This window comes from Aegilops tauschii, chromosome 3, assembly GCF_002575655.3.
Source record: "Aegilops tauschii subsp. strangulata cultivar AL8/78 chromosome 3, Aet v6.0, whole genome shotgun sequence".
In the NCBI taxonomy this organism is placed as follows: domain Eukaryota; kingdom Viridiplantae; phylum Streptophyta; class Magnoliopsida; order Poales; family Poaceae; genus Aegilops; species Aegilops tauschii.
Window position 1 is genome coordinate 599,944,690 of NC_053037.3, and position 14,558 is coordinate 599,959,247.

General features: G+C 41.3%; 1 protein-coding gene across 1 annotated transcript; it reads right to left on the minus strand.

Moving 5' to 3' along the window:
* Positions 1-302: 302 nt before the first annotated feature.
* Positions 303-4,009, minus strand: LOC109765828 (uncharacterized). The gene is made up of 6 exons (XM_073495731.1): positions 3,976-4,009; positions 3,659-3,840; positions 3,095-3,367; positions 2,765-2,980; positions 821-898; positions 303-587 (listed from the first exon to the last, which is right to left on the minus strand). The coding sequence occupies exons 1-6, from the start codon at positions 4,007-4,009 to the stop codon at positions 303-305; spliced, it is 1,068 nt and encodes a 355-aa protein (XP_073351832.1).
* Between the last annotated feature and the right edge of the window lie 10,549 nt (positions 4,010-14,558).

A 14,558-nucleotide genomic window follows, 5' to 3' on the forward strand; every position in this document is an offset into this window, starting at 1 on the left:
TGGATGGTCTTCATATCTTCAGAAAATAATTTCGAAATGGAGATGCAGAGAGCCAATAATATACCAGCAAAATTACTTGTTAGTCATGCATGTTTCCAGCAAAATTCAGAAACTAATCCCAAAGAAAACGAAAGGCAAATGCGCGTTCATTTTAAACCCCAGGATAACTAGGAAGCATTCATGTCAATGCTACACCACTCCTGCAACTGAACAGTTATAGGTTTACTGGAAACGATCTAGCCGCCTCACCATTAAGGGGCCAAAATAACATCATGTCCAATAAGTACGTACTCCCAGCAGCTTCAGCGTGTAATGTCCTCCACTTGAGTACTTCCAGCATCTTCTTCGGCGCGCTTCCTCTTGAGCTTGCTCCCGTCCAGTCGCCATTGGTTCTGGACGTACGCGACGACTTCTTCCAGGGTCGCTTTCCGGTCCTCCTTGTAGTTCCACAGCTCGCTGAAAGGATAGCGGCTACTGGGATTGTGCTCGTTGATTTCGAGCAGAGCCTTTGTCACCAAGTCACAGATCTGCTCCCCGTGTTCTTCTTTCAGAGCCCGGAGCTTCTCGTCGTCCTCACAGAGAATTTCCTACAGCAGAGCACGTACTGTTAGACGGACGGCATTTTTTCCAAGCCAAACAAACTATTATTCACAGCTTCAAAGCCTGCATTTCATGGATATGCCAAGCTTGCTGTTACATGCGTGTTATGATTAACTTAAGATACGGATACTCCATTAGTATATATGGTCATATATCATTGCAGAGAGTTATGTCAAATTTACACAACGAGTGTTCCAAGTAGGTGGTAGGTGTGAATTACAGAATGTTCAGGAAAAACAACTCTTCCACATGGTGGCAGAGCTTCATAGACGACGTATATGTCATAAATTTCAGAAGCCTACCAGGATATACCCAATTAGCCTAGCATTGGATCTAGAATGGGAAGTAACAGTAATATTGTGCAACATTTTTTTGTCGTCTAAGCAAGCCCAAGCAGTGAAAACAATTCACATTCCTGATTCAGTTGACTAGCGTGCATTTTTAACCGGTCGACATCCCAACATATAACTCTGAGCAAACGGTAGATAACTGGCATATAACTTTTTTGAAGAAAAAAATGCTATAGAGTTGACCATATCAGAAGAAATCGACAATTAGAAGAAACCAACACTTTAATATAGAGCAAATCACTCTGATATGGTTCTGCATAAGTTCTGTAGATTCCGGCCCAGAGCAGCTACCTAAGAGCATCTCCAGCCACGCCCCCAACAGGTCCCCCAGGCGACTTTTTCGGCGCCGGCGCCAAAAAAAAGGCCCAGTCGCACCCCTAGGACGACGAAAAGCGCCGGTTCGGCCCTTTTTTCCGCCCGGCGGCCGCAGGCCGAACCCGGCGCGCTGGGGGGCGCTTGGGGGCTCCGGCGCAAGGGAAAAGCGCGGCTGGCCCACGCCGTCAGGTGAAAAGTCAAGATTTTCTTCCCCGACTCGCCTCCCACCCCCCGCGCTCTCGGTCGCCACTAGGTATATCCCGGCGCCGCCCCGCCGCCCTTCATCGGTAGATAGCCATTCCCCGCCTGAAAAATAGCAGAGGTTCGCCGCGGCAGCCCCTCCGACACCAGCTGGGCGTTTCCGGCCGCCGTTTCCGGCCGCGGAGGGGCAGTTTAGCGGCGGGTGCACGCCCACCGCGCGCAAGGTGTTCGACGATTTGCCTGCCTCGGCGATGGACTCAGATGACGAGGAAGTGCTCGCCGCGCTGCTGGAGGAGGAAGCCGAGGCCGACGTCCAGGAAGAAGAGCATCTCATGTTGATCACCAGCTACCGGCAACCTGGACTGCCTACCTCAGTATGCGTCAGGAGATCCGAGACCCACAGGTGCATCATCAACTGCAGCAAGATCTGATAGAGCACCTATGGAGGCTCAAGGGCGACACCGGGCGCGACGTGTGATGAAATATGAGTTTTTATTTGTTGAACTGTATAATTTGTATTGAACTATTTTGTTGAAGTATTTGAATTTTCTGTGATGAAATATGTGATAAAAAATATTTATGTTGATAATTGAATGCCGAGCCACGGCGAACCACGCCGAATATGGGCCTATTCTCGCCCATATGGGCCTTTTTCGCTGAAATGGGGCTTCAAAAGTGGGCCAAAATCGGCGACTGGGGGCGACGACTGGGCGCAAAACCGCCCCCCAGTGCCGAACGAATCGCCGGCTCGGCCCCAGGAGGCGATTTTTATGCGTCCTGGGGGGGCCAACGACTGGAGATGCTCTAACACACTAACGTATGTTCCAGCCCTCAAGGACAAACCTGGAATTGCTCTACAAATTATTATTTTTTCAAAGTCACACCACATTTTTAGTACGTGTCTTAGGTAACATATATACGCCTAAATAGACAGAGTCAGTAATTAAGCATCCATGGAATAAAATTAACTATTGTACTTAAAAGGGAATTAAATGTTTCAGTGTTATATAAACTAAACCAATCTATTAAATAATTCATTGTAAAATCTGCATGTGGTAAAGACCATTTGGAGCATACCAGAAAAAAAAGATTACTCTCTGCTATTTTGTTCCTTTTGGGTTAATCAAGAAAATCTGGAAGAGTAAATTAAACTAAGCACCTCTAATTTCCACCAGAGTTTATTAAGAAATACATGTACTGCAGAAATGGTTGCAAAGCCGAAAGTCTACCATGAAACCACTGACACACGATATTAGAGAAAGCAAATTGTGAAGTAGCAACAGTAAAGAGATATATACCATTTCTTTTCCATCAACCATGATAGCTTTAAAAGGGTGCCATTTTGGATTTCTTATCTCATTCTCCCATTTTTCACAAAATAAGGCAGCATGATAACTTGATTCAGCAGGTTCTGACAATTTCTGGTTGAAAGCTTTTTCAAGTGATTCCAGGTTAAGCATGCCCATCTTTTTGATGCCTATAGATGTTCGGTCAGTTGTAAGATCCTGGAAGCCCTGTAGAGCATGCAACAGGTCAAAAGGAGAATGGATTTCAGCTGTTATGCAAAATCATCAACAGTAACACATCACCATCTCATGGACAGGTGCTCAGTCAATGAGGTAACTTACACGTATCAGTGCCTTCCGAGCAAGCTGTAACTCATCATTGGATTGTCTTTCCTTGGTAATCAAAGTCCGAACAATTGATTCCACTCTGTCATATTTGTCTTGCAGCTCCTCACTCTGTTCAGCCATTTTCTTCTTTGATTCAGAGTCTTCACCTTGCATAGGTTTCACTGCTTCCAATTTGCTCTGCAGCTGCTTTGTTTCCAACTCAAGCTTCTGCTTGGCATTCAGTTCCTGATCTAACATGTGAAATAATAGAGCGACTTGTTTCTCCCTCTGCATTAACAGTACAGAGAAACACTCAGATCACTAAGCTTCTCAAAACAAAAATTGGAAAAACAAGTTATGATCCTTCTTTACGTATTATTCAATAACAGAATATCAGATGAAAACTAAAACAGGGGGGAAAGAAAACCAGTAATAAGCAGTTAAGCAGAATGCTGCTATGCAAAAAAAGCAAATAGCAATCAAACACCCTACTCAGACCCCCAAAAAGAGAGAAAGAAGAGAAAACAAACTACCATAATTCCAGGAGATATTCAATACAAAATGCAAGGCATCACACACCTGTTCTTTCTCTTCCTCATACTTCCTTTCTTGGGAGATACTTTTTGAAGCTAGTTCATCCAGCTTCTTGGATGCTAAGTCAAGATCAAATATCTTGCACTTCAGTTCCAAACGAAGCCTTTTATTCTTATCACGAATCCTCTCATAACATCTACGAGCAAGCTCCTGAGTCTTGTGAAATACTGATACAAACGTTCGTTTTGAAAGACGATTAAACACGTGAAAGCTCAAAGTGTGAGCACAGAGATGCATACATGCATATAACCAAACCATATAAGTTCATATAATGGTGTAAATAGCAAAAGATCATCCCAAACCTTCGGCGTAGAACTCCTGCGTTTGCTCCGACATCCTGTCAACACGTTAAATATGATTATTGTTTTTTTTTGAAGAAAAACAGCGCGCGCTGATTTCATTTCATTAATAGAAAGGCCGAGAAGGCCGAGTTACAGGTTTACATAGACGAAGTTAGATATATACATCTAAACTGCAGTTTTTGTCTACATTCGTGATGCCGCCCTCCGCCATCGCTAATAGTACCACCAGCAACAGAAGATGATTGCACCGCCGCCTGAATCCTGACCACCGCCGCCTGAACCCAAGTAAACCGCGGGTCTTTTATTTTTTCTCCTTCTGTTTTCTTTTTTTCTTAGATTTTCTTTATTTCTACATCGGTTTACTTTGGTTTTTTACTTTTTCATTGGTTTCTTTGTTATACCTCAGTTTCTATATTTTAACAGGTTTCTTTGTGTTTCTTTTTTTTCGTTTACTTGGGTTTCATTTTTTTCTTATTTTTTTGTTTCTTCATTTTTCAGTTACATGTCCTACATTTTTATTATACTCCCTCCGTCCCATAATATAAGAGCGTTTTTTACACTAGTGGGAGTACATGTTAGTAAACACTTTTTCAAATACACGGTCAACATTTTCAAAATACATGTTAATCATTTTCTTAATATATGGTAAACATTTTTTTGAATGCTTGCTCACTGTTTTTTCAAATTCTTGATTAAATTTTTAAATACATGATCAAAAAATTCATCATTTTTTTAATGCAAGGTCAATATTTTTTGTATACTCATTTAACATTTGTCAAATGCTTGATCAATATTTTTCAAATACTCGCTCAACATTTTTTCAAAATATTTTATTAACATTTTTATAAACATGATAAAAATATTTTCATTATTTTTTTAATACGTTCAATATTTTTGCTATATATATTTAACATTTTTCAAATGCTTGATCAAGATATTCCAAATACGTGCTCCACATTTTGTCAAAAGCTTGATCAACATTTTTTTCATAGAATGATCAAAACATTTAATAAATTTTTAATACATGTTCAACCCTTTTTTTTTCTCTATACACATCTAACATTTTGTGAATGCTTGATCAACATTTTTCAAATAATCGTTCAATTTTTGTTTCAAATGTTTCATTAACATTTTTATAGACATGATCAAATATTTTTTTTAGTATATGATCAGCATTTTTTTATATACATTTAATATTTTTCATATGCTTGATCAATATTTTCCAAATACTTTCTCCACATTTTGTCAAAAGCTTGATTAACATTTTTTCATACAATGATAAAAACATTTCATCATTTTTTAATACATGGTCAACCCTTTTTTCTATACACATTTAATTTTTCAAATGCTTGATTAACATTTTCTAAATACTTGTTCGACATTTTTTTAAATGCTTGATTAGCATTTTTATATACATGATCAACTTTTTTTCATCATTTTTGCCATTTGCTTATTTGAAAAGAACATGGGCTGATTTTGTTTCTGAACTTAGCACACTGATTACTTCATAGATTAGAACTAAAAATTGAAAATAATATCTCCGAGGGAAGTGATGTGTGTTGCATTTTTTCCTTGCTTCTTATCTATGTCTTCAAGTTATTGATTACACTACCGGATAGATGGTTCATTAGAATGTTTATATGAAGTATGCCCATAATTCTTTGTTGTTTATTTTATTGGAAAAAGGGTAATGCATCATGGAATTGTGGTCAAACAAGATTTCTGTACCAATGATGAAACAACATGTGGATGCCTCCTAATGGGCGAAGTTCTGTGGTCAAAATGGATGGACAAAGGAGTTGCATCATCTAAAGCAGAAGTGGGATGCAAATCAAAACCTATACCTCAGGTACCTATAACACTTTGGTAGTACCTCTCCCATTATTTATTTATGCATTACTTATTTACGATGAGGGAGTACAAAGCGGGCCAAAACCTCTTTAAGAATGTATCTACCTGATATGTTTCTGGCCATCCCTTTATTTTTCCAATAGTAGTTCTCATTAATGTTGTAAATGACTTCGCGGGGGGGGGGGGGGGGGGGGGGGGGGGGGGGGACACCTATTTATCCCATGTTAGCTTAGATGATGGTGCTATAGACAACCACGTCAGCAATGGCAACACTATATGCAGCAATGATGATGAGAACATCGGTGGTAGTCTAGATGAGATAGAAACTTATGAGCTGATATGTATGTAGGTGATGGATAAAAATTTAGAGAGGGAAAGGCATGTATGTGTACAACTATTATGTTATTTCCTTTGAGCAAGTAAACTTTTCACATGTCAATTACCAGATATCTGATCATGGATTGATATGTGCTATGTATACACTGATTTTGGATGCATGCGCAGAGGAATGATGTGGATCATGGTCCAACTTGATCATTTATACAAATATTCTGGAATTGTTCAATACAGCATGCAAAATATTTTCCCTTTTTCCCCGAGTGTCAACCACGTAAGGAAAAAGCATGTTTCCCTGTCGGCTGGCTGTTACAAAAATTTGGTTCCTAAACCTGACGAATCAAGATATTCCTGAGGGTGGCCGAAAGGAATAACCGTCAGGAAAGTATTTACTGTCGGTTTACTGTCAGGCATTAGTGAATTTCCCTGTCATTTTATTCTTAATAAGTTTTGCATGTAGGTCAGCCGACAGGAAATATTTTCCTGACAGTAATTGTCATTTTCCTGTGGGTTTTTGGCCATCGGGAAAAGTGTTGTTTGTGGTAGTGATGGTTGTATGAATAGAGTAGTTCACAAATTTTAACTTATGACCACATGCATGCCTTGATGATGTGGCATAGTTGCATGAAGAGGAAAAATAGGTAGTGGATTGCAACTATTTAAGAATAGAGGATAGGATGAGATGCACTTGTTCATTTTGTCTTAGAATGCTTGACGATGTGTCAATTTGCTTTGTAAGAATAATATCTGGTAGCTTTTCAGTATCGCACACCCAGCAACTCCAAATTCTCCTTGTGTAGCGACAGCCAAATATATACGTTGCCAAAAATAAGTAAAATAATGCAGTACATCTTTCCTATTCTGAGAAACTTTTGCACAATATTATTTTGAGTATGATCCAGTTCGAGTCTATCTTGTTCAATGCTGAGACGCAACGCAAAGTTACGGTTTGAGGTTTAAAAAGGGCTGGAGTTGAGACTTGGGACGCAACGTACTTATTAGCCAACAGAATCCAGTAATTCTGTCAGGCATGCATTCCTTGTTTGCTGTTTGCTTGACTGAATTGACTCTTCCATATAGATGGCATGCACTACTGACTGTGAAGCACTGAAGGGAGCTATCTTATGCAAGAAAGGTGGTGGTCAGGATTCAGGCGGCGGTGCGACCATCTTCTGTTGCTGGTGGTACTGGTAGCGACGGCGGAGGGCGGCATCACCGGGGTCAGAGTCGTCGGCGCAGCAGTAGCAGCCCATGCCGCGCAAGGGGTTGCAGCGGCCGTGGACGAAGCCCCAGTTCTTGCAGCAGCGCATGCACTTGCCGGACTTGTAGCACTTCTCGATGCACAGGGGCCAGTAGATCTTGCACACCAGCTTCGCCCCAACCTCCTCCACCATCTCACCTAATTTCACACAAAATTATACATGAGATTCACAACAAACTTGAACCAAATGCACAAATGTTTTTAGAAAAATTTATGCATCTAGGAGAGATTTTGACTTACAGCAGGTGATGAGGAGGATTGCCAGGAACAATGACAATGGGGCAAGCTTCTTCTTGCCCATCTTCTCCGGTCTCCACTGCTACCTATACCTTCATCAATATTACCTTTCTCGTTAGATATGTGATTTGGTTGGACGTTTTGGAGACTAAAGTTGGGTGGTATTTATACACCAAGGAGGAAGAGAGGATGCTACATGACGAGGAAAAGGTAGTGTAAATTGTGTGAAATGAAGAAGCGCAGAGAATGATCCAGTCTTCAGATTTCAGACAACCGGTACAGGACCCGAGATTATCTATCTATCTATCTATCTATACATATACTGAAACTTAAACCCAAACACTAAAAAGTGCATGGAGGCTCGTTGTCATTTTCGAGTGCACGATCCCTGACCTTAGATGGAGCTAATCACGACCGATCGCGTGGAGCGTTCCGACTAAAGACAATTGTTGGACCCCACACACACATGGGCAGCGGAGACCCTATTTTTTGAATACCAGGAGTCGTCACTGCTAAAATGCACACATGAGCAAAAACAAACAACAGTAAAATAAAAGACCAAAAACAAGACTCAAGAATCTAACTTCTTAATTATATCACTAGTGGTTTTGAATGCTTGGGTTGAGTGGTATTTAAACACCTAGAAGGAGTAGGAAGAGAGCATAAGTATAGGACGAGGACATAGAAGGGTAATTTTTTGAGACTGTCTCGATAAACGCTTCAGAACTCTTTAGATTTGGAATGCCAAAGATGAGATACAGACCAGGCTTCAAAGTTTTTTTTTGAAAAGGGGGATCCCCGGCCTCTGCATCAGAACGATGCATACGGCCACCTTTATTACCAAGCAAAATAGTTCAACAACAGTCTTAAAGTCTCAACAAAGTACAAAAAATGCTCACACAGAGCACAAGAACAAAGATCAAACCACAACCGGCTAGCAAGATAAAGATAGGAAAACTAATTGCCTATCCTATTATATGACCGCCATCTAAACCGGTTGAAAATATCCCGTGCTACCATCTCCCATCGGATAGATTCAGTAACCAAACGCTCCCTGGCCTCCGTCGGAGTGAGTAGCGACCACATACGGATCAACGCCGTAGCTCGGAAGATAACCTGCAAAAAATGAGTGTTTGTTGTTCTGTTAAAGACCAAATCATTTATGTAATTCCAGATAGCCCATACTAAAGAACATACTCCTACGTGAATGTGTCTCGCTGTTTGGAGCTCAACCCCATCAAGCCACGTCCCAAATAACGTGTTGATATTATTCGGCGGAGTAATATTAAAGGCTATGTGCACAGACTGCCAAAGAATTTTTGCCACGGGGCAATCACGAAAGAGGTGTTTGATGGATTCATCTCGATCACAAAAGCTACATCTAGTGGATCCATTCCAGTTGCGTTTTACCAAGTTATCCTTAGTTAAAATGACTTGTTTGTGTACAAACCACATAAACACTTTAACTTTCAAGGGAACTTTGACATGTCAAACATGTTTCGAATTAGGAATAGAGCTAGAATTAATAACATCCAAATACATGGATTTAACCGTAAACTCTCCATTCCTATTTAGCTTCCAACACAACTGATCGGGTCGTTGAGTTAGTTGAACATCCATCAATCTTCTCACAAGATGGAGCCGGGCTTCCCAACGGTTTCTGGCTAGAGCTCTCCTGAAGTGAATATTAAGAGGCGTTGACTGACATACTGTCTCAACGGTTGCATCTCTCTATTGAACAATGCTATAGAGATAAGGATATTGAAGCGCGAGGGGCATATCTCCTAGTCACGTATCCTCCCAGAATCTCGTAGAAGTACCGTTCCCACTAAAAAACTTCGTCCGATTAAAAAAGACTGATTTAACTCTCATCAGTCCTTTCCAGAAAGGCGAGTCCATTGGCCTCACTGTCACCTGGGATAAAGTTTTGGAATGAAGGTACTTATTATGCAGAATCTGTGCCCATGTAGCCCCGGTCTCACTAGATAGCTTATACATCCACTTGTTGAGAAGACATTTGTTCTTGACCTCAAGATTTTCGATCCCGAGACCCCCTTGGTCCTTCGGTCGACAAATAATGTCCCATTTAGTAAGTCTATACTTCCTCTTGAGATCATCACTTTGCCAGAAGAAGCGGGAGCGATAGAAATCAAGTCTTTTCCGAACTCCAACTAGAACCTCGAAAAAAGACAGAAGAAACATGGGCATGCTTGTGAGAACCGAATTAATGAGAATTAAACGGCCTCCATATGACATCAGTTTGCCATTCCAGCATCCCAGTTTCTTCTCAAAACGATCCTCAATGCTTTTCCATTCTCTGTTTGTTAGCTTACGATGGTGAATTGGTATACCCAAATAAGTGAAAGGTAAATCCCCAATTCACATCCGAACAATTGCTTACATGCCTCTTGTTCCTCATTGGCTCTTCCAAAACAGAACAATTCGCTCTTGTGGAAATTAATCTTTAATCCGGTCAATTGTTCAAACAAGCATAACACCAGCTTCATGTTTCTCGCTTTTGCCAAGTCATGCTCCATAAAGATGATAGTAGCATTGGCATACTGTAGGACAGATACACCTCCATCAACTAGATGAGGTACCAGACTGCCTACTTGACCAGCATCCTTGGCCCTTCCTATTAGAATCGTCAACATGTCAACTACAATTTTGAACAGAATAGGTGACATCGGATCTCCTTGTCGCATGCCTTTATGCGTTTGAAAATAGTGACCTATGACATCATTTACTCTAATTCCAACACTTCCTTTTTGCGTGAAAGACTCTACCTGTTGTCTCCAGGCTTGATCAAAACCTTTCATACGCAAGGACTGTTGAAGAAATGGCCATTTGACTTTGTCGTACGCCTTTTCGAAATCCACTTTGAAAACAACCCTGTCTAGTTTTTTCGTATGAATTTCATGGAGCGTTTCATGAAGGACCACAACCCCTTCTAGGATGTTTCTGTCCGGCATGAAAGCAGTTTGGGACGGCTGCACCACAGAGTGCGCAATCTGCGTGAGTCTATTTGTCCCAACCTTGGTGAAGATTTTGAAACTTACATTAAGAAGGCAGATTGGCCTGAACTGCTCAATTCGCACGGCCTCTGTTTTCTTAGGAAGCAAAGTAATAGTTCCAAAATTCAGATGAAACAACTGAAGCTGTCCAGAGAATAAATCATGGAACATCGGCAGCAAATCCCCCTTAATAATATGCCGGCATTTTTTATAAAGCTCCGCTGGGAATCCATCCGGCCCCGGAGCTTTATTGTTCTTCATCTGAGAAATAGCTTCAAACACCTCTTTCTCAGAGAACGGTGCAGTCAAAATTTCGTTCTCATCCGCAGCTAGTTGAGGGACATCCTCTATCCTCGACTCATCCAGGGACACAAAATTATCCTCCGGCGGCCTAAAAAGCTTCTTATAGTAATTGGTAATATATAATTTTAGGTTTTCCTGCCCTAAGATCGTCCCCTCATCTTGCTCAAGCTGAAAGATTCTTTTCTTTCTGTGCTTGCCGTTAGCTATCATATGAAAGGATTGAGTATTGGCGTCCCCTTGGACAACTCTGCGAACCTTAGCCCGCAATGCCCACTTCAATTCCTCTTATCGCAGGAGTTCTTTCAATCCACTAGTAGAAAATGGAGCTTTATTACCAGTTTGTAAGGGCCTTTAGTGCCGGTTCTGCAACCGGCACTAAAGGGTGGAGACTAAAGCCCACCCCCCCCTTTAGTACCGGTTCGGCACGAACCGCCACTAAAGGCCCACGACGTGGCGTGAGCTCGCGTCGTGGTATGGGGGACCTTTAGTACCGGTTGGTAACACCAACCGGTACTAAAGTTTTTTTTTGAATTTTTGGAAAAAATTTGATTTTTTTTTTCGATTTTCAATTTTCTGAATTATTTGATGATTTAGTCTCTAATCACCCCTCTTAAGTCCTCAAGTGTGGATCACTGATTCCAAATCGTCTAACTTCCCGGCCGGTCACCCATCCTCTCACTACCCCAGCCTGAGCACGCTTAACTTCGGAGTTCTATTCCCCCTACTTTCCAAGTCTACACTTGTTGTTTTCCTGACAAATGTAAGCTGTCAATCCTATTAACCCTCAGGAGTTTAGCTTGAGCATTAGGTCACACGTTTCACCGTTTGAGTTTGAAACTATTATTCTAAAAAAACATTAATTATTTAGTAACACTAATATTTCTTGAATAAGTAGTTTGACCATAGTTTGACCAGATTTGACCAAAATTCAAAAAACTGAAACAATTATTTAGTAACACTAATATTCTTGAATAATTATTTAGTAACACTAATATTTCTTGAATAAGTAGTTTGACCACAGTTTGACCAAAATTCAAAAAAAACTGAAATTTGAGCATATCTTTTTTTCCTTTTAGAATTTGAGGATTCTAAAAATTTGCAAACAGGCCATAGGCGGTCAAAATTGGATGCGGATTTTCGTGCTGAACATTTTGATATATTATATGTTTTTTTCGACATCGTATGCAAAAGATATAGTCGTTTTACTTTTTCGTCACACTTTTTTGCAAAACATGTCCAAATTTAAGTTTTTAAATTTTCGTAACTTGTAGATGTAGTAACATAACTACATCTCGAAGGATTTTAATTTTTGAAGTTTTTTATCATTTTCTTTTGTTTTTTTCAAAACTGAAATGGCGATACGGGGGGCGCGCGGGGGGGGGGGGGTAGAGTTTGAAAATTGCCCTATAGTGCGGTTTGTGTCTCCAACCGAGACTATAGGTTAAGACTCTTTAGTGCCGGTTGGTGACAGAAACCGGTACTATAGGTTAGACCTTTAGTACCGGTTTGTGTCACAAACCGGCACTAAAGGGGCTCGTGGGCCCCCGGCCTGACGCCAGCCTGCCACCACCCCTTTAGTACCAGTTCGTGGCACGAACCGGTACTAAAGGTTCAACACGAAACGACACTAATGCATAGCCGTTCGAACCAGCACTAATAGTCACATTAGTGCCAGCTCAAATACAAACCGGGACTAATGAGTTGAACATTTGACCCTTTTTCTACTAGTGATCTCATCTCCGCATAGCATGTCCTTTGCCGTCCAAGGTATGTACGTGCGAGCTATCAAACCTATGAAGCAAAACGGCAACGTCACTCCCACAAGCCTGAACAACACATTCATCATCTGCTATATAGAGAACTAGCCCAGTGGCCCGCACAAATGCGGTGTGTGGGCAACTTCTTCAGTAATGTGGTGCGACCGTGTTTCGAAATAAAATCTATTGAACCGTTATGGGCCTGGCCCATGTGTGTTGCTGACCTAGAAGTGAGGAAGGAGTAAGTTGTCTGCTCGACAAAACACGTACACACCCGAGTCTAATGTGCAGTCGCCGCTCTCCAGGTTGCTGCTCCTCAAAGCACAACATGGTATCAGAGCGAGGCGGCGGCGGGGCTGGCGGGATGGTGATTTCGCAACGGCGGAGCCAATGTACAGGTGTTGGGTTCAACCCAACGGAATTTGCTCCGTACGGGTGTGTAGGTGCCTATTTACCAGACATGAACCCATTAAAATATCGTGGCTGACCCCATCAACTAGAGGCTATCAAGTGAACGACTAAGCAAAGGGCTCAAAAGTGAGAAGCCCACGAGGAGTCCTTGACTCCTTCTGTGTGATTAGCGTTTCTAAAAAAAAAGTCACCGTGATTATATTAGTCACGTAGGCATCCCTTCAATCCCTAAAAATAAACGTACCCTATCCCTCCAAAAAAATGATTAGTCACATACGCATCCGCACGCCTCATCGTCTCTTTGTTTTTTAATTCACATTTGATTTCTCCTCTCGTCTATTCGTGTTCCTGACGCCTTGCCGCCTCAGCCGCCGCACGCCACCGGCAAGCAGGCCCGCTACAGCCTACATGCCTACAACCTACAGATCGACAGCGGCAACATTTGTAGTACAAACTTTGAGGTAATTACATTACATTGTCTCATCTCTTCTCTCTCATATGTATGTTTTATCTATCCCAATAGCCTAGTATGATAGTGGATTTTTTGCCCTAGTTTTTTTATTCGTTTCTCCATGGACTTTGATTGATCTAGGCTATGGAGCGGTGTTTTTCGAAGAGAACTCTGTCACTAGATCCGGATCCAGAGAATGATACATGCACATCAAGGTCACCCATTAGACGTATGCAAAGTGCATCAAATGTCACTGTAGCTAGTCTCCCAAAGCCTACTACTCATACAGAATAATTTTGATGAGTTGCCTTATGATCCGGCTTATCGGAAGAGAATTTCAAAGTAAACGAAATCCAAAGAAGCAAGATGAGATTTGCGCATATATTTAACAAGGGGAACTACAGGCCACCGTCTAATTTTGATTACCCGCAGAGGGAGATTGAAGATACTCGACGGAGATTTGATTCAGATTGGTCTGATGAATACATTGTTGGCTTGAGTATAGTGAAAAAGTGCATAAGGCCTTTTGTTTGTGTTGCTACCTTTTAGAGATTACAACGAGGGACAAGCTGGGAGTGATGCGTTTGCAATTAACCGCTGGAACGGTTGGAGCAAGAAAAACGAACTAGATAGTCATGAGGGTAAGGGTAATGTTAATAGCTTTCATAATGTAGCAGTAAAAAGATGTGATACTATGATGAATCAAGATCAATCAATTTAGGTCACTCTAAAACGTGAGTGACTTTACAAGATTCTTTCGCTTGACAGTACTTATTCTATACTTGTAATCTAACTTGTTATTTTTTTCCAACCGCTGTTCAAGGCGGTGTAAACTAACTTGTCATTTTTTTCCTAACCGTTGTTCAAGGCGGTGTAAACTAACTTGTCATTTTTTCCCAACCGGTGTGTACACAATTGGAGCGAGTGGCCATGTAAGATATTTCTCAATATGAGTGGCAGCA